We start from the raw sequence: 25113 nt of genomic DNA on the forward strand, positions 1-25113 counted from the left end.
TTTAAGCAGTCAGTACACGGGCCAACGCATCGGGACAATGTTGAAAGCTGTTGGCGGGTTGGTGCCAAAATCCTTTGATATGTGCATAAAAAACAGACAATAATCAGTTGGCCAGCCAACGCGTTGCAACAGCCAATATACGCCAAGTGGTCCGGTACACAGTGCATTGGCCCAACATGAACTGGCAGCTTTAGAAAATAAAATAACAAAAAGATTATAATACACTATTTATTTGTGTTTCTTTATACACTGAGCCATTCAATTAAAAATAATCTTACGCTAAACTTATACTAAAATATGAAAATATACAAATTTGGAGATCACAATATCATGTTTGTAAAAGATATAAAATTGTAAATATATTTATGGAATGTTTTGATAATGTATTCTCTAATGGAGGGCATCCGATTCACTGTGGGTTCCGATTTTGGCCAGGTATCGTGATCTGATTCTGTTGGAATGCGCCGTGTCAGGTTGATCATCAGCTCTATCGTAAGAATAATCTATGGAGCCAGATTGTATGATTGGTTCCTCGTATTTATCCTCCCTGGAAATAAGTACATGTTTTATTTATAGGGTTTTCCAATAAGAGGTGTTATTGGTGAATGGATTGCGCTATCGAGAGATGATAAATGATTTTTTATGGCCGGAATTGGATGGTATTGATCTGGACAACGTTTACTTTCAACAAGACGGCGCTACGTGCCACACAAGCAACGAAACCATTGATCTTTTACGGGAAAAGTTTCCAGACCGTGTTCTCTCTCGAAGAGGTGATCACAATTGGCCGCCGAGATCTTGTGATTTAACACCATGCGACTACTTCCTTTGGGGCCACGTGAAAGAGAAGGTCTACGCCAACAGCCCAGCATCGATTCAAGACCTCAAAGATGGAATTTGTGAGGCTATCGAGGACATAAGGCAGCCACTTTGCGATTTGGCTATGGAAAATTTCATGAAAAGAATATGGTCCTGTAGGCGTGGTCGTGGTGGTCATTTGACTGATGTTATTTTTCACTATTAACGGCATACCTTCCTCTTTATAATGAATTAAACATTCAATCATTTATATTAAAAAATGGCATTTTTCTTTGAATATCATAATAACACCTCTTATTGGAAAACCCTGTATTATGAAACTTTATGTTTTATTTATTGTAGGACAGATCGAGTACGATCTTATGGCATGGAAGCGTGCTGACTGTCGCCGAGCTACGACCATACTGCATGGATTATCAAAGCGGCGGAGCCAATTAAACGTTTGGTGTGTAGGCAGAAAAAAGTTGGAGCACTGCAATACGTAGATGCGATTTGCAGTAGCATGTGTCAACGATGCTTAATGTCAGCTTACTTTCATACGCGATTCCAATTTGCTTTATAGTTGAAACTCGTTTGAGATTATGACCGAGCATGCTCATACCTGAGGTAGGTGAGAGGTAGGTGAGGCTTTGGTGAAAGTCAGGACTACACATTTCAAGATATAATGAAGCTGGACTCCAATCAGAAATGTTATTTATTTATTTATTTATTGGATGATTTTTATAGCGCCGCTTTTGCGAAATATCACCTCAGGGGCGCTTATCAACGTCAGCTTGAAGACGGAGGCGATCCTCTATACATCTAATTAGTAGAAATAATTTGAGATGGTCAGCGAGAAGAAGAAAGTACGGGATGACTTCAGCAATAGCACGATACAGCAACGTCAGCTTGAAGACATGGGCAATCCCCAATATTTCTAATTAGTAGAAATAATTTGAGATGGTCAGCGAGAAAATCGGATGACTTGAGACAGAAGAGAAAATACCCTAGGACTGACCCTTGGGGAACTCCAGAAAAAACAAGAAAATCAGAGGATTGGAAAATGGTGCATGACAAATTGTTTTCTGTTTTTGAGGTAACTTTTAAAAAATTCAAAGAGAGAAAACTCATTTGGACAAGTTTTGTGAGTAAGCTATTGTGCTCCATAGTTTCAAAGGTTTTGGAAAAATCGTTATATGAACAGTCTACTTGGTATCTAGGGACTTGGCAACTGTCAGATTGGTTTTCCGTGGAAATCCCCTTTCTGAAACCATGATAATGTATATATATTATTGTTTTAAATATGTAGGTACCTACTCGGTGATATGACATTGGGAATATTTTCACTAAATATAACTAAGGTTGGTGCAATTTTTTTTTTTGCGAAAATCAAAGTAATTTGATACAACTTTTTTATTTAAGTATAAAATTTAAAACAGCGCCATCTGTTGGACGCAAAAGCAAAACGCGCTACTGTTTCTCTATCTGCACAGACAGACTGAGCCACAGAAACGCATGGTGGGGTACAGCTAGTTTCTAATAATAAAATTTGAAAGCGTATTGGTTTTTTAGTTTTCGGATAAGTTCAGAAATATCCCATTTATTTGGATTTTATTGTTAAGCGGAAATACACAGATTCTTCGACTTTCTGACTTTTCTTTCAGCGTCTTTAAGAAATATAACGGTCAATATGACAGAGGCCTGAAGGTTTAATGATAAGGTCTGTACTATAAAACTGATGCACAGCCTCTAAATTCAATTTCGATTTCAATAAAGAATGACTATTACAAGCAACATGCTTTATATTTTTATCAATGATCCCGCAATGCTTCGCTATTGCTAATGTCTTTCGGGCGCCTCTGACTTCTTCCACCATTCACTACTGTATTGTACAATGTTCGATTACCTCTCACCCCAGAAGATAGGTGGAAACTTGAGTGGCAAACGGCCAACGTGGGAAATGCCCATCTCATATAGGACCCCACCGAGAGACAGCCTGGGTTCTCATTGCCTCGCAAAACCTGGTCCGCCATCAATAGGTTAAGGTGCTCCCATAGCCGCTGTGCCCACACGATGCACAGATGGGGCCTTAAAGAGTCGGCAATGTGTGAATGTGGTGCTTTGCAGACCACCGAACATGTGTTCAACGAATGCCCGCTCCATTCATTCCCCGGCGGGATTGATGAGGTCCACATGGCGACGCTTGAGGCCCTAAACTGGCTCGCAGAGCTAGATGTCCCCCTCTGACCCCCCCGACATACGAAAGAAGAACTACAATGTTACTGTTAAAAAACTAAATTACAACCACTTTAATTGGACTCCGAATCTGATTCCGGTGCAGATATTGCTACAAGTATTCCTCGGGCGTTCCCAATTTCTTCTACCATTCAAACCACTCCTACACTCTTCGCACTAATAAGAACCAACTTAAAAATTTTCAGCGATATCGGTAGACTATTTTTCAAGTTTTGTGAATACAAACATACGCAAGCTGAATTTATTTCGGGATTTATTTTGGGATCATACTTACAATTTCTTCTTCCTTTGGCTGGGAGACATATTTAGAATTCCCTTGTTGGCTGAATCCAGAATGTAAATGCAAACTGCAGAAATCAATGCAACTGGAACAAAACAAATTAGAAACAATCTTTATAATATTTATATTTTTCATATCGACAATTCGTGGTGGAATTCCATTATCAAGATGTATTGAAAAAAAAATTTCAAATTTTTTTTTTTCAATAACTCAAAATATGGCACTTATTATTTTTACCGTAATACATAATCAGTTTCATCAATGTTCAAATGTAACATTGCCATCAAAGTGTCAATCACCGCCATTTTGTTTTTTTTTCACATTTTAATGGTTCCCGTTAAGAGGAACGGCTTTAGCACTGCCTTCATCATACAAAACTTAATTTTATATTTGTGGCCAAAATACCTAAGTAAACTGATTTTTTTAAATCATAAGATACAGCAAATATTTAGTACGGATTTACGGTTGATGAAAAAAACAGTACAGTGTTGCACAAGCCTAACTCACAAAGCATTTGCAGAAGGAGAGCACTTTTGTACATAGCAAGTGTCAGATCTTTTTACTCCCACCAAAGCACATAAAGCAAACAATATATAATTTTAACAAACTTACCAAACAAACATCCCAGGAAGAACATCTCAAGCATAAAGTAGCCACTATTATCCACAATCATTCCAGATAAGATGGACACCACAGCAAGTCCTAAGTTTTGTACTGATTGACAGCTGAAAAAATGTAATTATTTTGATTTTAATAAGTTATTATCAGATACAATTGGTCATATTACATATATAATAACAATGAGTCACTTGAATATTTATGGAACTTACATTCCATAGGCAGTGCCCAGCTGGTTCTCAGGAATAATGAGCGAAACAAGGGGCCAAAGTCCACTGGCAAGCATTGAATATGCCAATCCTAGTATGGTCTGAAATATTACAACAACACAAGTTCAAAAATAACAGCAACTAACTAACGATAGCATTTTCGGAACACACAGGTAAAAATCAGTAGCCGATGGGTTTATTGATCTCACAGACCGAATTTCTACCGACATATAACATACTTCCCTTGAACACTTTAAGCTCTTAAAAAATATATATGTTATTTTTTAAGATAATCTTTGTTAGGATTTCGAGTTGAAAAAGTAATTATATGAAATTCTCTCGGTAGAAAAAAATCACAAAACATCCTCCGAAAATTATAAAAAAACATACCTGGTTCTGTTATCTAACATGCTATAAGTATGAACCAAATTCACAGTGTTTCTTTAAATGCTACTTAACTCAGATGTCAAGAGATTTTTGTTCTATTTTAAATAATTTGTGTTTTATAATATATGTTCACAACACTCGCTTATGCTTATTAATTATGATTGTTTTTTAATATGTATTGGCACGCTCCCTCTAATATTTTTATTTACGTATCTCCTTTTCAAACGCGCACAGAATATGGTAACAAAGCTTTGTTCTTTGTGGATTACTCGTCAAAAAATTATCTTCTTTTCAGTACAGCACTCGTTTGGTTTAGATTCTAACTTAGTAATAGAACACAGTAGAGATACATAATCGTTTAAGCAATAGCAAACAATCTCTTTTGGGGTTCCACAAGGTAGTGTGCTTGGACTAATGTTGTTTTCAATCTACATTAATGATTTGCGTAATTTAGATATTCCGGGTAACATTGTTAGTTTCGCAGAGGACACTGCTTTAATATTTGACGGATACTTTTGGATGCTTTCGGGAGAAGATGGAGGGAAGGAGAAGAAGATGCTGAAAAACAGAGTGTCACCCAAGTTATTTTTTCTTTCTTCCTTCTTGGGAATAACGATTTATTTATGGTGATTTATAGTGATTTATTGTTACAATGCATTCTTAAAGTACCCAACTGGCCACTCATTTAACAAGTGTTATGAGTTGCCCATATCCTCCATTAATCAAGCATCCCTAAGACTACAAATCATAGAGGACACACCACCATATCGAGCACGCGCAGCAATGTAGTGTAAAACATGCATTGGTCACGAGCAATCAGAAGGATCACCTTTTATGGTGATCGACGGAAGAGGCATAAGCGCCAACGCAAAAATCATGCCCATACAAGGAATGATTAACTACGGACGAGGGGGAGAGACGTCACAGGAGGGGAAGGAGAACACACAGAGCGGCAAACGGGGACTTGAGTTGGGAAAAATCGGCACTTTAGGGCAGAGAGCCGTGGACTTCATGTGGGAGTCAGGAGACGAGCCGCAGTCCGCTGTGTGGGTTATTACCTACACATAGCGGCATGGCCAAATGCAGATTCACTCTAAAACGCTGGAGAGTTAAACCGCGAGAGGGACACGACAGAAGCAACCCAAACGCCCCACATTGGTTCACAGCAGTAAGCGCTTTTAAAAATATTCTATTTTTAACAAACGTAATGAAACAGAGCCAGTAATTTCCAGCATACATTTGTTCAGGCCATCTCTCAAAGTGTTTTCACTTTGAGAGATGGCCTGAACCCCTGATTAGTTACAATATACCAGTGTTATATTTTTTAACACATATTTTGGTTTTTTTTCTTCTTCTCCTTATAATATTTTGTGTTTTTGTATGTAGTGATTACTTCACGTTGCTTCATTCAAATTTGTAAATTTTTAACCTCGATATTAGTCCTAGTGAGGTTGATAATTATGCTAAAAAATTAGGCTTTATGTTCTGTGAGAAACAATGAATAAATAAAATAAATAATGTTGGAAAAAAATACATACCATTCCAACATAAGGGTTCCAGAATGTGAAAGTCAGTATGGAATGCGCTCCAATAGTGATGACTATACTGAAGATTACCCAGTAAATATTTCTGCCGGTTTTGTCTATGATGAATCCAAAGCCAGGACTGACCGCCGCCGACAGAATGTAGATTATGGAATTAACGATGTTCGCATCTTCCGGAGTGTAGTCAAACTTGCGCTCAAAGAACATCCTGAAAGAAAACATTTTCAATAACATTTTCAACTCAATGTTTTCCATCATATCACCCATGTTATAGCAGTATGCCGTATCTATAGATACAGCATTTTGGCTCTACAGCTCTCAAACAATTCAATTAGTTTATTGTGATTACTTCCCAATTGACGATAGCACAATGCTGCAACTTCAAAAAGGAACACTTCCGTAACAAAACATTGTAACTTAAAATACAGCACTCTGCCATGAAAGCCCCACAAATACACTATTTTTCCATTACAACACCGTTGCCGTGCGGGTGACGGTATGAACATTGGAATTTTGAAAAAGTTATTTATCTTTTTTACTTCTACCATCATATAATTATTGCGGGGTCAAAATATGACCATTATAAAAACCCATATTGAATTTCAATAAATGGTATTGTGTTTGTACTTCTTTGTGGAATAAAAAACATTTTCTTTATCAACTCGGTGAAAGAACACCATTCATAATTCTAGTGAGGCGCACTACAATCAGCCTTACTAATGAAAAAACAGTAGCCCACTGTTTAATGGTGTTTTAGTTACACATTACACACATGAACTCTGTACGACTGTTAAATATCAGTTTATTTATTTATTTAGAATTTACGGCACAAGTGCCATTTACATACAAAGTTTTTATTTTATTTTTTTACATATAGTACATAGTGCAGTATTAAATTTTGATGAGAAAAATTAAAGAATTAAATTTAGTTAAAACATAACAAATTAAATAACAGTAAAGAAAGAAGCAATAACATAAGCCTGTTATGTAGTGACCTCATTAAAATAAGTGGCATTAAAATGTGTTATTAGTGCAGCTTTATACTTTACAAAGGGAATATTAAAAGTATCTGCGATTTTAGCATAAAAGTTTAGATTGTGTAATGTTTATTAGTAAGGTTTTTACATAAATTGATGTTTCTCAGTTGTGCAAATATTGTTAAATTGTTATTAGTAAGACCGATTATGTATTACATATTTGAATTCCTTTATTTTGTTTGAGAATACCGCAAAAGAGTCCCAACTGTTAGAGCTAGTTATTAGCAACTATGGCATCGCCAATTGGAGTATGTTGTTAGGCTGATGAGAGTGGGGAAGGTAATACAGGGGAGGGGAGATACACAAGAATTTTAATTGTACGACAGATCATATTATTAGATTTAACACTTACTTCCCAAGTGCGACGAACGGGAATATGGCTACGTAATACGCAACGCAAATGACTGTCACCAGCCAGAAGGTGCCACTGAAGTACTTGATGTCTGACAGTTTCACGGGCTCCTCCTTGCTGTCCTCTGCCTTGTTCAGAATATGGTCTGCCCTCTTGTCCATCCAAGCCAGAATTAGCCCGCAGATGAGGGACAGTACGCACGTGATGGCAGCTGAGAAGAAAAAAAATTATGAATTTATAAATTTTATTTATGAATACTTAACCTCTCAGACATAGAATTTTATTTATTATGTGTCCCTTTGAGAACTGTCAGAACGAGATAATTTTTGTGCTATTTACGAGTTTTACTAAACTCTTCATAACTCACGTTTTGGGAAACGTAGCCTCATTCTAAAAAATGTTTTGGAAAGATTATGAAATCCAATATCGCATTGTGTTGTTATACGTAAATATTTGCGTTTCTAAATATACATTTTATGAAAACGTCAAAAATATGTAAAAATCGCTTACCATTATTTCAAAGCCTTAAAAAATGTACTTTTTTCTGAGTAGCATAAAGAAATAACACTTTATATATTGAAGAAATATATTTAAAAACTATTAGTCACCTCAAAATATTAACCGTCCAAACTAAAATATTTTTAATAAATTATTTAGAAACGCAATAAATTATTAACGAACATCTTGACAGTTTCAATCGGCTTAGATAATGCACCTCTACGTTCCATATATATTTTTGAATACAGACGCGTAGCGTTATTCATTATCGATACTCTGTTTTTTAAATCATGGGAATCCGTATACTAGTGATGGAAATAAATCAATTTTTGTAAAATCTCGCGCGTTTACGTGAAAAGACGTTCTAATGTCTTGACCGCTATCATCATATTTACGTCTTTTGACGTTCTAATGTTCTGAGTAGTTAATGTTAGGGTTGGGTACCCCTGGACAATCTATTACAAAAACTTATGGCTAACCGGCATCCACAATGCATTTCTTCTTAACCCCTAGACCAATGTTGAGAGATATTTCTCCCATATCAAAAACCCGTGAGTCTTTTTTCGTGAGTATATTTCTTTCAGCCTGATATGGACCCATAAAATTCATGTATCAATTTATTATCTAATTTTAGGTGAGATATATTATTTAAACATTGTTAGAAAGAGAGAACACCACACTTTAATTTTGTATACAAAAGTTTAGTGCTCCTGAAAATTTTGAAATTATTCTATGAAACAACATTTGTCAAATTATCGAAATTTTTTTATAAATAATTTTATATCAAACGCATAAAGGGGAAGAGACAATAACTTTTATAATACTTATAACTAATCAAATATGTTTTTTTCAGTTTCGTGTGAAGTGGTAATTACACCGTACACATTAAAAATCATTGGCAAGTGACTTTAAAAACATAATCTATGGTTCCATTCAAAATTTAAATATTTTTAATTGCACATGTTGATTTGTAGTACGAAAATCTGAAGGAATCTTTCATATGCTCTCAAAAACAGTAGTTTATTTTGAAATATATTCAAAAACAGCGCATTTATCTGGAATTGAATGTAATGCGAAAATATTTCCCACACAAACAGCATTTTGAAAGTTCTCTTAACCGCTTAAGGGGGTGACAAATTACGCTATAAGTTCAAAGCGTTTTATATAACTCAGAACAATTTACGGAGTGCCGTAATTACGCGGGTGTCATCTGTCAAAGTGACAGATCCCATACAACGAAATGATATTCCGCCGCAATCCCCCACTTGATCTGACCCCCTCTCCTGAGGAAGATTAAAGCTTAGCCCAACATATAATAAGTACATGCCACGTCAAATTTATGAGTGTATAATATAGCGTAATGCCTTTAAGGACTAGGGCGGCTTTTGAAAATTCCCACACCCGAGATAACGCGGTAAAAATTTAGTTTAGGGAGTGGTCTGCAGAAAAGACCACTCCCTAACATGCTCGGGTAAAAAAAATAAAATTTATGAGGTACCACCCCCCACCCCCCCATCACCCAATATCTGCAAATCGAGTGACATAATGCGATCTAAGTACTGCATAGTGTTTTGAGTAGTGAGATTTCCTATTTCACATAAGTACACCTCAGTTATCTCATTCCTACAGAATTCAGTCTATTATCGGCCTTGCTCTACTTTTGCTCTGCACTATCAAACATCAGGGTCGGTTACAAAATCTTAATTCATATTTGAACCACCACATTTTTTGCCAAATCATTATCTTGTGACATATGTATGGCTCATTATTTTGTTCCAAATTGGGTCAAACTCCATCCAATGTTGGTCCATATGATTGGAGCCAGCCATGAAAAACATGTGACATTATTTTCAACTGAAAAATTATAACATTAGAAAGAAGGATTAGTGGTCAGTCAATACTCAATTATCTGACCACATGTAACTGACACACCACTTGTGAGTCACGGACTCGCCCGCGTGTAGATTGTATATTATCAGTAATTTTATTAAAATATTGTCTATCTAAGGTCTAATTACGGTCATTTAACAAAATTTCAGATTGATACTCATGTATACTTAGATGAATTAAAAGAGAAGATAGGTTACTGAGACAACGCGCGTGGTTGCTACGAACTAGGTCCATTGGACATATATGAGATTTACTGCATTTAGCATCGCACACAAGTTCGGTCCTCAGACAAACACGCCGCTATGGGCTCTTTTTTGTGACAGCCTTCCTGTGCTTTTGAGGTGCAAAAATCATTCGAGCCAAAAACAAAAAGAATGGAGTTTCATTCCATTTGTAAATACATGCTATGTAATTAACATGCACCATTGTATTGCTATTTCATCCGCACACACATGTTCTCTGAATTGCTATCCATTTCTTAATTGTTTCGTTTTGGCTATGAAGTGGCTTGGCAACAAACTTCATATTATTCAAGTCTGAGGTGATTTTTCACAAAAACGGCGCTACACAAATCATCTAAAATTATTATTATTCAAAATATACAAATGTTTCGGAATGTACCTGACAGACATTTACCAGTGATTCCCAATCTTATTTGGGGTAAAAAATGTAGATGTCATTTTCTGTTCGGTGAAGTTTTTTTTCAATTAAAAAAAAAAAAAAATTTCTTTCACACTTCACAACTGGTTACAATCTAAGGCATTACATAATACGCGCTTTGCCTCGTTTCAGTAGCATCGGAGACCAAAATGCAGTTTAGATGTTTTACTGCAAATAAGTTCCGAAATCACTGATGATACGTCTTGTTACACCATAATATAACCTACATGTATTTTTTTAACACCACTTTATTTGTATACAGGGTGTATCGGCACTAACCCGACAATCTTTAACCAGCTATTCCTTAGCACATTTGGAGTAAAAAATGTTATGGGCACTTTGCTGTCCGGTAGCATTTTTTTTTCAATTAAAAACAAAAAAATTAAAAATTTCCACACTACATCACTGTCATTGGCATTGCTTTTCGTATTCAACAACTGTTATAAGCAAGTATGTCGAAAAGCGTCTTCGCTCTTTCGCACACACTAAATAATAATAATTAAAAATGAGACGAATGGTGCCGTGCCATTTCGTTGTGATTGTAATAGTGCGCCAATATAGGTACACACGTACATTATTCAACGGAATTCGAATAAAATATTGCCAGATGGGTTTTCAAACTTTGACAAAGGATAAAACAGTGGTGACATGTGGTGAAAATATGAATAGTAAATTTTTTATTAAAAAAAAATGTTACCGGACAGCAAAGTGCACATAAGATTTTTTACTCCAAATATGCTAAGGAATAGCTGGTTAAAGTTTGTCAGGTACGTGCCGATACACGCTGTATACTCGTACAGTACTCTCTCACTAATCCGCCACACCAAAATCCGGGCAAGTGTCCAATTAGTGTAAGCGTCAGATTATAGTGCGTACAGTCATAAAAAATGTGCTAAAAATTAAAACAGTTATTTGATAAAAACAAACAAACACCGCTATTCATCTTTTGTAAAATTTCCATTTCTTGGTAAATTTAAGGTGTCATGTTTACGCTCGCCTGAAGTCTTTATTTTGTAACCTTATTCAAATAAAAAATGTGGTAAAACGAACACCAACGTGACAGCTGCTAGAATGCACAGAGGCCAAATGAAATGTCCTAAAACACCAATTATTAACTAACTGTGGTCACTGGTAAAATGGTCAGCGAGAGCAAACTAGATGGCGGTATAGTAACTGAGTGTGTAAGCGTAAGATAACCCAACTCGTCAGCGTATAAAGCTTGAATCTAGGCGCGTGGCGGACTAGTTAATTTGACATATGAATACCGGCGAAGTGTCCAGGGGTAAAGTGTGCTAACTTCAGGGGGGAGATTCTATATGATTTTAGAAGTAAAAAAGATAAATAACTTTTTTCGAAATTCCATTGTTTTATGGTAGTTTTTAGGTATGAATTGTTTGTATGGGAAAACAAATATTCTTCTAGAGAAAAATATTTTGTATTGGAAAATAAACATTGGAATTTAGAGAAAAAAGTTATTTAATTTTTTACTTCTACCATCATGTAGAATCACCTCTCGAAATTAGCGCACTTTACTCTTTAGAGCTTGATTTTGTGCTTTCAACTAGTAAAAATAATGGCGGATTGTAGTAGTTGTCGGATAATCAAGTATCACATTACTGAAAGAGTACCGTATAGCCTATACTAATTTGGGTTCATCAAATGGTCTAGTTAGTAATAGAATCAACGCATACCGAGGAACAAGACGACTCCGGTGCGATGGTATCCAGAGTAGAAATTGCCCATGTACTTGTACAGGGGTTCCATGACAATGAAGTTGATGGTGCTGCCGACTCTAGCAAAGGACAGCTGCAGACCAAAAACCATGTTCAGCTCCTTCCCCTTGAACCAGCGCACGGCGTAGTTATTCTGTGCCACGGCCAGCGATTCTCCGCCAATTCTGGAAAGTTAATATTCAAAAGCTAACTAGATAAAACAATAATTTATTTGTTGAAGATACACCTAAAATTAGCACAAAATAAAACTAGAAGTTATGTGAACAGTAGACCTCGTGTCCAACAAATCAGAACCAAAATTTCCTCTGAAATCATAAGATTTGTAAGTACATAAATACCTACCAACTTAATTATAAACCATGCATTTTATGAAACATTTAAAAAAAATTTACAATAAGTAATTATGTATACAATTAGTCTGAAGAAACACAACTATCTCAATTACAATTTTTTATCCAACTTTATTCAGAAGTAGGTACCATAATATTGAAAAAATGCTGCTAAGAAAGTACATACAAATGAACACAACGATTTCAGATTTGAAAAAAGAATCTTTACTGAACCAAGGTCAAAGTTAGCCATCTGGTCAAAGAGAGGATTTCTTGAAAAATAATGTGGATGCATCAGATTTTCGAAAACCGAAACGGAAAGCCCTAAAAACTTCACTAGTTGTAATGCCAAACGGTTGAGTTGAAACAGGACTTCGTTATACTCAGTCAACTATATTTTCTATATATGTAATATCCTCATTTCTGAATTTAATACATTGACTAATCTAACTAATTAACCCATTCATGTATCCGTTGAACATGCACCGAATACAACTACTTTTTCTCAGACATTGATATTTTATATTTATCCTTTACTTATTTGAAAACATCCACTGTTTCAATTAACAATGTAGGGTGTGCAAATCGGTAACGTTTAACTTCTGGAAAACCGTTTGTGCACCAGTGACAAGAATTTTTTCCCGCCAACAAACCGTTTATGCGCTGCTAGCATTGGAATTTCACCCTAGCTGGAATTTTTTGATATGCGATTTAAACCTATATTTCATGAGAAAGTGCATCAAAATTTTTAACAGAATCGCTTGTACGTGAAGTTCATTTTAGATTTCCCTCAAAAAGGGTCTGGTATTCCAAAGGTTAAGGGCGCGCAGGAGCGCCTAGAAATTTTAACGATAGGTATTTGTAAAAATTATTTCTATTTCGTTCATCTCAGCGGGGACAGCAAAAGCCCTATCGGTGTATTGGTGAACCCCAATGCGTGTGTGTGCGTGGCTGCAGGTGTTGGAAGCACGAATCGTCGCGCCGCGCCCGATAGCGACTTCGCGTCATATTATCGCGATCAGTTCTTATTATTTCATTTACTGTTATTCATTTATTCCAAAAATTAAGTAGGTGCCGAGGTACATATTCGTAATAAAATAGCGAGGTCTACATTATTTAATATTGTATTGTACTTAACTTTATTATTATTATTACTTACTACAAATATGTACGTAGATACATTTATTTTGCCTCCGTGGTTGAGGGGTAAGGCTCTCGACTTCGAGTCCGGAGGTCTCGGATTCAAATCACGGCGTGCGCAAGTAAATTGATTTTAATTAATTTATGTTGTTTCACAATATTAGAAATAATATTCATTAAAAAGAATATTAATTAAATATAATATAAAATAATTGTCTGGAGAAATAATGATACACGCGGCGACTTAGTTACGGCCAAATCAGCTATCAGCTTACAGGGTTTTGTAATACTAGTCCAATTAAGTCGCCAATTGGGGAATCCACAGTCTCACTGGCTCCAGACGGGAGCAGTTCGCACTCTTGTGCGGTATTCACATAAAAAAGTCACGTCGCAACTAGAGCGCCTGCTGTTCGCTCATCACCTCAGTCACATCGCGACTTGTGCGTAGTTATATACATGTGACTGCCTGCTCCGAGCTCATCTTCTGCACACGCACAAGTAAATGAGACTTGTGGGTGCGTGTATACAGGTTGCTGCACACATAAAAAAGGAGATATCAAATATAAAGCACGAACACACCAACTGCACATTTTCCGATTTAAAATTTGTGAAGGAACGACGAAATGGTCTTCTAAGCCAGTATGTTTTCGAGTGCAAAATGTGCAAGAAAATAGAATACGTACACTTCGAAGACCGGAAACGGAAAATGTCTATAAATACTGCTGTCGTCGAAGGAGTGATGTGTACAGGAAATGGGTATTCACAATGGAATGAAATTTGTGGGGTTTTAAATATGCCAAATATGGATTGTAAGACTTACACGAACATAGAACAATGATTAGCGCCAACAATTGAAGAATGTGCCTTAGAAGAAATGATCGCAGCTGGTGAAGAAGAAAAAAGGCTAGCCATTTTAAACGGTGACGTAGACGAGGGTGGCTATCCTTTGGTAACGGTGGTTGCAGATGGCTCCTGGGCAAAGAGGTCGTACAAAAGTGGATTTAGCTCCTCATCTGGCGCAGGGTGCATAGTTGGACTACGAACTAAAAAGGTTTTATTTCTGGGAGTGCGAAACTCATACTGCTGCATATGTGCTAGAGCTACTAAACTACACATAGTTGCTTCTGAGCACAGGTGCTTCATAAACTGGCGTGACAGTGCTAATGCCATGGAAGCCCACATTATAGCAGAAGGGTTCTCGAGAAGCATGGAAATGCATGGATTGAAATTTAACAAACTAGTTGGTGATGGCGACTCCAGCATCATGAAAAAAATAATGCAACAAATGCCATATGGTCCTAACCTTATAGTACAAAAAATAGAGTGCAAAAATCACTTACTCCGCAATTTTTGCAACAAAATGAAAACACTTGGAAAAAAAACCAACGAACAAAAAGGCTTTGTACCAGTTCATATAAGGAAAAAGGTTGAAGCAAACGTTTTACGCATGAGAAGAGCTGTAGTTGGAGCAGTAAATTACAGGAAAGAGCAAGAAAACACAGTACAAAGTGATAAAATAAAAAATTTGAAAATGGACCTAAAAAATACCGCAAATCATGTGTTTGGTGATCATAAAAATTGTGCATCGTACTATTGCAAGCCGGGGAAGTATACTGATGATCCAAATTTAGTAAGCGATCTTCGAGATTGTGGAATATGGACTGATATCCAACAATTCTTATTGTCTCTAATAGCAAATGCAGAAAGTCTTATTATTGACGTGACAAATAACACTGTGGAGCAATTCAACAACGTTATCGCCAAATTTATAGGTGGAAAAAGGGTAAATTTTACTACAAGAGGATCTTACCAAGCGAGATGTTTTGGAGCAGTAGCTTCGTGGAATAGTGAATTGGCAACCCATTCAAGAATACAAAAGAAAATCCAAGGCCACAGTCCCGGCAAATACACGAAGCACTTTATAGAGAGAAAACGACGTTCGAAGGAGAATACACAAATGTGTCGAAAAAAAAACTAAAGTATAATGAAAATACGACAGAAAAAAGAAAAAAAGTTACAGGGCCCGATGAAAATTATGGTCAATTGGAATTAGAACCAGATATGCCACCTGAAATATTTGAAACGAAAAAAGAGGAATTTCTCAAAGAATTATCTTCAACGAATAAGGAAGAGCTCGAACGGAATACGGTAGGCCAAAGCAATAACAATCTGTGGGCAATTGAAAGACGTAAGCGGATAACGGCGTCTAACTTTGGAAAAATATATAAGCTTCGGCAAAAAACTTCAGTTACGGGAGTATTAAACTCTTTACTGTACTCACAATTCAAAGGAACTATGGCCACAAATTATGGAAAAGAAAATGAAAGCCTAGCAATAGAGCAATTTTCAAAAAAAACAAGTTTGCAGGTATCCGCTTGTGGGCTATTTATCGATAAAACCAAAAACTTTTTAGCGGCAAGTCCGGATGGCCTTATCGGTGAGGATTCTATAATTGAAATTAAATGCCCTTATAGTATAGCAAATATGTCACCAGAAGAGGGAATTGCACAAAAGATGATTGATTACTGTAAATTGGAAGACCATTCTTTAACATTAAAACGGAATCATAATTACTTCTACCAAGTACAAGGCCAGTTACATATTACTCGTCGTAATTATTGTTATTTTGTTGTGTGGAGTCCAAAAGGTTTGCTGTATAAAAAATTGAGAGGGACGATGAAATCTGGCAAAAAATCGTTCCACTGTTAGAAAATTTCTACCACCAATGCCTTTTACCAGAAATAATTGACGGTCGCATACCAAGAAATTTACCGGCGAGGGAAAGGTCTGGACCATAAATTGTTTTAATTTCATTGTGTAGATGTTAAACAGTAATTTTTTTTACAGTAAAGCGTTTAAAAACAAAAAATATTAGATCATTGAAGAAGATTGAAAATGTCAAGTGATGTAGGAGGTATTCCCAAAAGTGCATTTTTCTGTAATAATATAACGTATTAAAAAAGTTAAATAAAAACTAAACTAGTTATGTGTATGTACCTAATATGTAGCACAATAAACAATATGGTGCCTCTTATACATAGATTTCAATATTCATTTGTATAATATGATATTATAATAACATAATCGATTCAACAACATGTGGTAGATGCATGTACCACTGAACATACGCTGTACCAGCATTCCATCAAACGATCAGTGGTGTATGTACTTACCATCACACATTTTCTTGTAAAATATAATTAAAAAAAAAAAAAAATCTAGAACAATATATTTAGTCAAATATAAAAGTTTTTTTTTGGTTCGGTAGTTGTATCTTAAAAAAAGTGTCCTACAAAGGGATAATATTATGTTGAGTACAACCTCCAAAAGTTATCAAAAAATATTTTAATTAATTTTTGTGTTCCATATCCAACTCGGCAATACGGAACGGAATCATCTCGGGGTCTGTCTGTAACAGGTGTTTTTTTTTTTCAATTTTTTTCCATTAATTTATTTGACGTAAACAAATTAAATTTGTCACAATAACTTTAGTAAATAAGCTCGGTAAGTATTGGCACACTCAAGATAAGTCACCAAACAGAAAAATAATTTTAAAAAAACATCGATAACTCGGGACATGACAACACTAGTGAACTAGTGTATCGATATAATTATTGAGAATGTCACATCACTTCGTTGACTGTATACGTATTCAACAAAACCCTCTCCGCCCCCCCCTCACCCCCGAATACTGAGAGAAAGGGACACATGCACCTCAGCCTGATAATACCTAAATAAATAGTCCTCATTTTTCTACTCCAAAACTGAACCGATTTCCAAGATTTTTTTTACCAAATGTATTGGAAGAAAACATTCTATGTCTGTACGTTTTGCTTTTTTTTAAAATACATCGTCTTATTTGTATACTGAACGTTTGTTGATGGCGTTAAAAAAAGGCAATTTTAACAATTTTTGAAGGGTTATAACTCCTATAAAAAGTAACTTATCAAAAAAATCAAAACGTACCGACACGCTTGCGGTCAATATTCATATTATGTAAAAAAAATATTTTCTCTAGTGTCAAAATCCAGAGAGGGAAATGAGGAATACGTTTGTATGGAAAAAACACCACCCGGTTTCCTCTTAAAGATGCCATAATAAAGATTATCGTCAACCGAGTATGTTTCCATAATTGTATTTTATTATTGTTATTCTTACATGAATCATGTGCGACTACCATAATACGGGCATGAGACTAGTGTGTGGTAGTTGAGAAAGTCACCAAAATTGTAATTTTTTAATATTTATAAAATAAAATTGAAAAAATAATTATGCATGAAAAATAAAAAGACAGAAAATATCAGAACGTTGAATATACATATATATTCCCAATCGTAGCGTAATGGCTTTAAAGTTAGGAGCCCACTAGGCAACCAACATTATCTTCAAATTTTCATGAAAATGTTTTCAAGTGAACGCACTAAGCAGAAGGCCAAAGATCGCCGGCTGTGGGAGCCAGTCGAAACATGGCGATTTCACAAGCAGCCATGGCAGTAATACTAGCTTCAAGCTTTGGTTCCTCCAAATTTCAGCCTGGCTGCCTAGAACTCGCCTAGCCTTATCTTGTTGAATAATAGAGTTCCTTTTATGAATGGTCGCTGCTAGGAATAATTATTGTTAAAGGAATCAAACTGCAACATACAATGAGGATCTTTCATGAAATCTAATTGGCGTGGATATGAAGACTCACCCAAAAACGAAACGTCCAACCACCATTAGCCAAAAAGCGTCCAGGTACCCTCCAAGGGCAAATATCAACGCTCCAGTCAGTAATATGGCCATGTATAGAAGTGTCCCGAGCCGTATTCCAAACACCCTAAAATAATAATTAGATTAACTGAAAATGATTAACTTTGTGTTAAACACTGTTTTAATAAATATACATGTTTCAGAATTTCTAGATAATTCAAAAATTCTATGACTTGCAGAAAAGTCAATTTATGTCACACATTAAAATATAAATAGGACATATTTAGCCAAGACACTGTCTATAAAAATGTTCTGTGAGAAAATGAAGATAATGTTGGTAGTTCTTATTCGAAAGATGAAACATTTAATTATGACCAAATTAGTTCAGGACATTTAGAATTAGGTCCCATTAGCTCAGTTAGGAGAGCGGCGCCCCGGCAAGGAAAGGGTCCTGGGTTCAAGTCCTATATGAGACTGAATCTTTTTCTGTTTCAAATTTTCGTTAGAATCACTAATATTGTCTTCAATAATTAAATATTACAATTTGAGGTTTAACTCATTACGTTATTTCAAAAATAAATATGTGCTCAGAAAATAATAAAATAGCAAACCTGTCAATAAGGAAGCCTCCGATGAAACACAAGACGACATTAGGCCAGGAATAAATTGAATACAACAAAACAAACTGTTTTGTGTTAATTCTGAGGTCCTCTTTGAAATTGTCTTGAAGGGCACCGGGGTTATCGTAGCAGAAGTAGGAACCTGAAATTTTATTATTATTTTTACAGACTAGACATTAAACATCTTTTATCTAGGTACGGAAATTCAACAAATGCATTTATAAAAATTCAAATCACCAGAAAGATTTGAGAGTTTTAAATACACCTTGAGCCAAAGATCGTAGAAAATGTATTTAACGAGGTTAGCTCATCGAGGGGGTTGAGCGGTGATTGGCTAGAAAGTCATTTATTTAATTATTCATTTTCGGGAAATCGACAGTTTACATTTAATCAGTTTGTACATAAGTATTATATAGTAAAATAAAACCAATTATGGATTTCCTCCTTGTGACTTTACCTCTACTGAGACAGCATAATATGGAATAAGTAAATTAAATTTGTGATAAGGGAATATGAATTAAAAAATTTATACAAAACAAAAATTTATTTACAGGAAAGCCTCAAACTACGCTTATTTAGCTGAAAAACATAAAAAAGTTAATAAAAAATATAATGTAGTTGCTTATGCAAAGATGCAGGACATAGCCAGCGCAAGAGTAATCCCGCCATGTCTGGGTGGGAACCTGACGCTTTTGCCACTCAATTACTAACTGGTATAATAATGGTATTTTTATGATAATTTATTATGTATGATACAAATTGAAATATTCTGAAAATGAGATAGTGATAAAAAGCGAGATAAATACTTGCTTATCTTCTATATTTTAATGGTTTTATCCCACATTTTTAAACAGAATAAATGTTATTAGGGACATTATTATAATCTCTAAATAGTCGCCATTCACATCTGTCTGTTTTTGCACTTAGTTCTTCTAAACAATGCGACGGACTTTAATAGGGTTTTCACTATCATTTAGAGAATTTCTTCCGAAAGGTTTATATATATAAAACGTTCATCTTATATTTAGTAGAGAAAAGTCAACGTTTTGTGATCGAGTCCTAAAAAAATATTTTCTGGCGTTACATTGCTAACGCCTACTAAACCTTATGAGATACATCAAAATAATGTACTACGGAATTGTATACCTAAAAACGGCCTACACAAAACTCCACGATGGTATATGTCTATCGCCTAAGGACAACACCCAGCAACGTCGGGTACATGTCAGCTAGTGTTTTACACACTAAAATAATAACAAAATAAAATAAAAGATAATCATCCCGACCAACTTAGACGGCCTCCGTGATCGAGGGGTAAAGCTCTCGACAACAAGCCGAAGGTATCGTATTCAATTCTGTGAAAAATATCTACATCAAGGTATAAAAATTATGTTGACGTATCATGGCTGGGCGCATAATACGTCCAATGTGAATAAAATTATATTTTACGGGAGGGAAAAAAAAATAATTTTAAAGAGGAAAATCAAGGTGGACCTCCACATAATATTTTGTTTACGATTATATTCTTAACGTACACCATAAATTAAAAGAAATCGAAGTCTCCCTTCAATTTCCTGCCTAAATATGCGTTTTTTCACTCTCCTGTGAAAATTTAATCTGTCATTGGACGAACATATTAAGCATCGAGCAAATAATATATAAATCCGGTCAAAGAAGGAACGAACAAACTATTTGAATCCTTAAGCGGCCGCTACACTACTCGCTTCGACGAAGTTAGCCGAAGTTCGAAGTGCGTGCCCACACACTCGTGCAACTTCGCGAGTAACTCAGTCCAACCAGTCAGTGATTGGTTTATTTATGCCGTGACGCTTCGAGTCCTTTGACTCGGGCGCATTTACCGACAACAATCGGAAGTCGGGCGAAGCGAAGCGAAGTTGCCCGAAGCGAAGCGAAGTTCGTGCCCACACTATCGTATTCGGTCAACTTCGATCAACTTCACGAGTAGTGTAGCTGGGCTAATAGATTTATTATATCCACAAGCAACACCATCGACTGCAAAAGTTGGAACACCGAGCTTCCCGCGACCTAATACCTCCTTTGTGTGTCGACAGTAAATTTTCTCATGGCTCGCCAATACGCTAGCTGAATTTTTTTTGCATTCGCTTACTTGTTTTTTTTAATATTATTATATTCAGATAAATGTTTTTTATCTTTCTCATGTCATAAAAAATATATTTTAAAGAAATACGAAAATATTCGAGAAGTTTTATCATATTTTCCATAAAGCTAAATAAGTGTTTTTTTCCAACTAAAATATAAAGAATATATGTACACTGCAAACTACTCGAACTGCGCGTTAGGCGGGCGCATTGAAAAATGACACAGTAGTAACTATTTTATTATTTTTAAATGGCTGCTCTTTACTGAACGAAAGGAAGAACTCTTATCTCATTGTTAATTTTGTTGCCAATCGAATAAGATTTATTTTAGGAAGCGACAAACATTTTTGCGCATTTAAAAATTACGCAGTATTAATTTTGTTATTATTTTAAAATGGCTGCTTTTTACGAAATGAAAAGCAAGAACTCTTACTTCACTGTTAATTTTTTTGCCAATCGAATAAGATATATTTTAGTAGACTACAAAAATTTTTGGATATTGAAAAATGGTGCAGTAGTAACCTTGGTATTATTTTTAAATGGTTGCTCTTTACGAAAGGAAAAATCTTTAAAATCCCATAAAAAGAAAGTATGTTCTGAATGTGCCTGTCAGCCATGGCGTCGTTCTTTTTGTGGCCGATAGGCACTTCCGGCACTCAAAGAGTTAAGTGAAAGATTACATATAATAATTATTCCTTTTATAATTAGGAAGGTACTTACCAAAACCAATGAGACACATAAAAACTAGAGCGATGAACCTGTGGCACGAATTGCTGGGATTGCAAATATCCCCACAGCAGGATGTTGCAACTGGACCATCTTGGCCATTGCCCTCAATCAGTGGCCTGGCATCTTCTTCTCCCGCCGACGGCATTGTATACCTAAAATACACAACTTTAATATTATTTATAGCATTGAAATCATGTTTAACCCTCTGCCACTGACGTTACGTCTGTCAGACACTGCAAAATCGCGATGATTGTGCATGAAGGGCTGAAGCCGTTAGATATCCACGGGATGTAAGGTCAGCAATAATTTTTAAGTGGGCTATTTTAAGCCAGGAGAAAGCAAAATTATGTTTACTTCGTTATATTTTTGTCATTTAATCTTTCTATGTAAATAAAAATGTTAACGTTTGTTAGTTCAAAATCTTCAATCTCTGAAAACTCTTCCCCGATTGCTTTGAAACTTTGACACAGCGTTTGTACCGGACGGTGTGTACCGCTCCCGGCGGCCGCTAATTAAATCTTAGCGGACGTCACAGCCCGTGGACCATCAACCACCCGCGAATGAAGGCAGCGCGTCGACCCCGCCCTCTCCAAAGTCGGGAGAGGGGGATTGCGCAATAAATACGGCACGCCAGCCTTCAGCTCGCTCTCTCTGCCTTGAACCGCCACCAGCTACTCTACTCTGCTCTTCCTGACTGCTTCTCTCTGGATCTCAACTTGGATCTTCTTTGACTTGGCTTCCCCCTGGATTCCTGCCTCTTCTGCCTCCTCCCGCACCGAGGATAAAGCAGATTTCGGCCCCAAACTGAGCAAGGATAAAAACAGATTCCTGTACCGACCGGAGCAAGGATAAAAGTAGATTCCTTTACCGACCCGAGCAAGGGTAAAGCAGATTTCTACCCGGAGCTAGCGGCTAACTACGGACTGACCAGCCCCCTATCATACAGTCTGTGTAAAAGACCTAGCTGGTCGATTACAGCGTTGTATTCGAATACGCATGTGTTTTTATATACCTTAATTATATACATGTCACCTGTGACAGGTAAAAATATGCTTTTTTTGAAAAACAGCGTTGGACATAATAACCATACTGAAAATGCATGTCTGTTAGACTACTCTTCAGCAGAATGAAAACAAAATAGTAGTACCGAAAATGCATGTCTGTTAGACTACTTCTCAGCAGAATGAAAACAAAATAACAGTACCGAAAATGCATGTCTGTTAGACTACTCATCAGCAGAATGAAAACAAAAGTCACCCCAGTGGCAGAGAGTTGATGTTCTTGAAACTAAATCAACAAAATAATATTATGTAAATTTATGCTACTTTTTTTGGGGTTTAAGTAGTAAAGAGAGCACACAATCATTTAACGCAATTACAATACGGAGGCAGTCTCCGTATAATATGATTTGGCAATGATGTTGCAAGACTGGAACAGCTTGTCAACATCTGTTAGATAGTAAGAGGGTGGCAAAAAAAACAAAAAAAAATAGGTTAATTATGACATCACTCTTGAGGTGAATTTATACAAATATTATTTAAATTATGTGGATAATATTATTGATTTTTAAACGAAAATTTGAAACAGAAAAAGATACGGTCACAGCTGGGACTTGAACCCAGGTACTTGGCCTTGCCGGGGCGCCGCTCTACCAACTGCGTTATTCCCAACTTATTCCAAAAATAAAAAGAAAAATAAATATTAATAAGCGAAATATTATTTTGATACCTCCACATGTGATAGTTGGCTTTAAAAGTAATTAAGTTGAAGTTATTTTTAAAAAAATCGTATTAAGCGTGGCCAGCAATCCTAAAACTTTTCCATATATTTATGTCTATATTTTAAAAACTTGTTTGTTTTTATTATTAATACAAAGCAATGGGTCTTATGATAAATAAGAACAAAGAGAATTAGATAAACATTATGACTATTTCAATTATTGCAAATTCACTTTGGGGCATCATTTAAATATAAATAATTTTGTACGCAACTATTTAATCAAAATAATCGACATGATTCAAAACCAATGGTTTCTGCGTCAGGATTATATTACATATAAGTTTATCCTGATGCAAGAAACCATAGGTTTTAAATAGAATTTATTAAACAGTGGTGTATACAAAGTTATAAATTTTTATTTATATTATGACTATTAATAAGGTAAGAAGGGTTTATATAAATAATCTACTGATTAATTAAAACCATATTAATTTCAGAGAAATTATAAATGAATATAAACGTTATAATCAAAATATAATTACTAGCCGTCATAAGTACATAATGATATCAATAAATTATCAAAGTAAATGTTATCTTTATTAGAACTAACGATAAGTTTTTTCCTAGATAAGTTATTTGAGAATTTGAACATTTAAAAGTTTTTTACAACAGTTGATATTCAAATTACAAGCTGATAAACAAACGATATTTTAATTATTATCAAAAACAGTAATTCTCACCAATTTGCACAGTAAAATTAAATAAAACTACAAAACAGTCACGTCGTTGAGAGCTGAATCAGAATGGATCAAAATCCAGATTGGTATAATTGGGTATAATATTACATTACATTAGTCACAATCATAGCATAATGCGACAAACGTGATATTCTATACTTACTAATGTTATTGACACAATTAGATAGCAGTTGACTCACAAATAAACTATAACCCCAACAATACAATAATCAAAACAATATTCAAATTATGCTGGTATGTTTATTATGATGACGTTTTTCATGTTTTAATTGTTTTTTTTTTTTTAATTTTCAATGATCCTAGAAAACTTACTGAATAATGAACTATCGCCTGGTGTCTGGTGACCTAGAATGTTTTATTGAACTCCGTCTCTTGTCGTGGAATTATTTGACTTTACTGTTTTGTTTTGGTAAAGGTAAATGACATGACATGACAGTCCGTTTGAGGTTATTATTATATTTATTATTGTCTGTGGCGAAATCAGTGTTGCCAACTCGAATTTATAAAGCTAGATGCATAAATAAACCACTCACGCTAGATGTCATCGGAAAATGCCGGAAAACTAACTAAAAAAAGAGTCAAAACCTTAAGGTTAACCTATACCCACGCGGTGCTAAAGTAAAGTTTTTTACTATTCCAACCTAACTCGCGTGTAATATTTACACCACGTTAATAAGTTATTTTTTTACAAGGGACAGTCAGAATCGAAGGCACCATGGAATAAGTATATTTTTAACCTCCCCGAGG

General features: G+C 35.5%; 1 protein-coding gene across 2 annotated transcripts; it reads right to left on the reverse strand.

The window, feature by feature from the left end:
- Nucleotides 1-214: 214 nt before the first annotated feature.
- Nucleotides 215-24814, reverse strand: LOC149417937 (lysosomal dipeptide transporter MFSD1-like). 2 transcript variants are annotated; one of them, XM_089639246.1, is made up of 11 exons: nucleotides 24679-24814; nucleotides 21881-22041; nucleotides 19032-19182; nucleotides 18422-18547; nucleotides 12221-12426; nucleotides 7482-7692; nucleotides 6087-6300; nucleotides 4165-4262; nucleotides 3947-4059; nucleotides 3329-3419; nucleotides 215-547 (listed from the first exon to the last, which is right to left on the reverse strand). In XM_089639246.1, exons 2-11 carry the CDS (start codon nucleotides 22032-22034, stop codon nucleotides 391-393), a joined length of 1521 nt encoding a protein of 506 aa, XP_089495372.1. In that variant the 5' UTR covers nucleotides 22035-22041; nucleotides 24679-24814; the 3' UTR covers nucleotides 215-390. The 2 variants fall into 2 exon arrangements, with proteins under 2 accessions (XP_089495372.1, XP_089495373.1); XM_089639247.1 differs by lacking the exon at nucleotides 24679-24814 and adding an exon at nucleotides 24349-24475.
- Nucleotides 24815-25113: the final 299 nt, after the last annotated feature.

Source organism: Hesperophylax consimilis, chromosome 14 (assembly GCF_061612785.1).
Source record: "Hesperophylax consimilis isolate HC1 chromosome 14, BYU_Hcon_1.0, whole genome shotgun sequence".
NCBI lineage: Eukaryota > Metazoa > Arthropoda > Insecta > Trichoptera > Limnephilidae > Hesperophylax > Hesperophylax consimilis.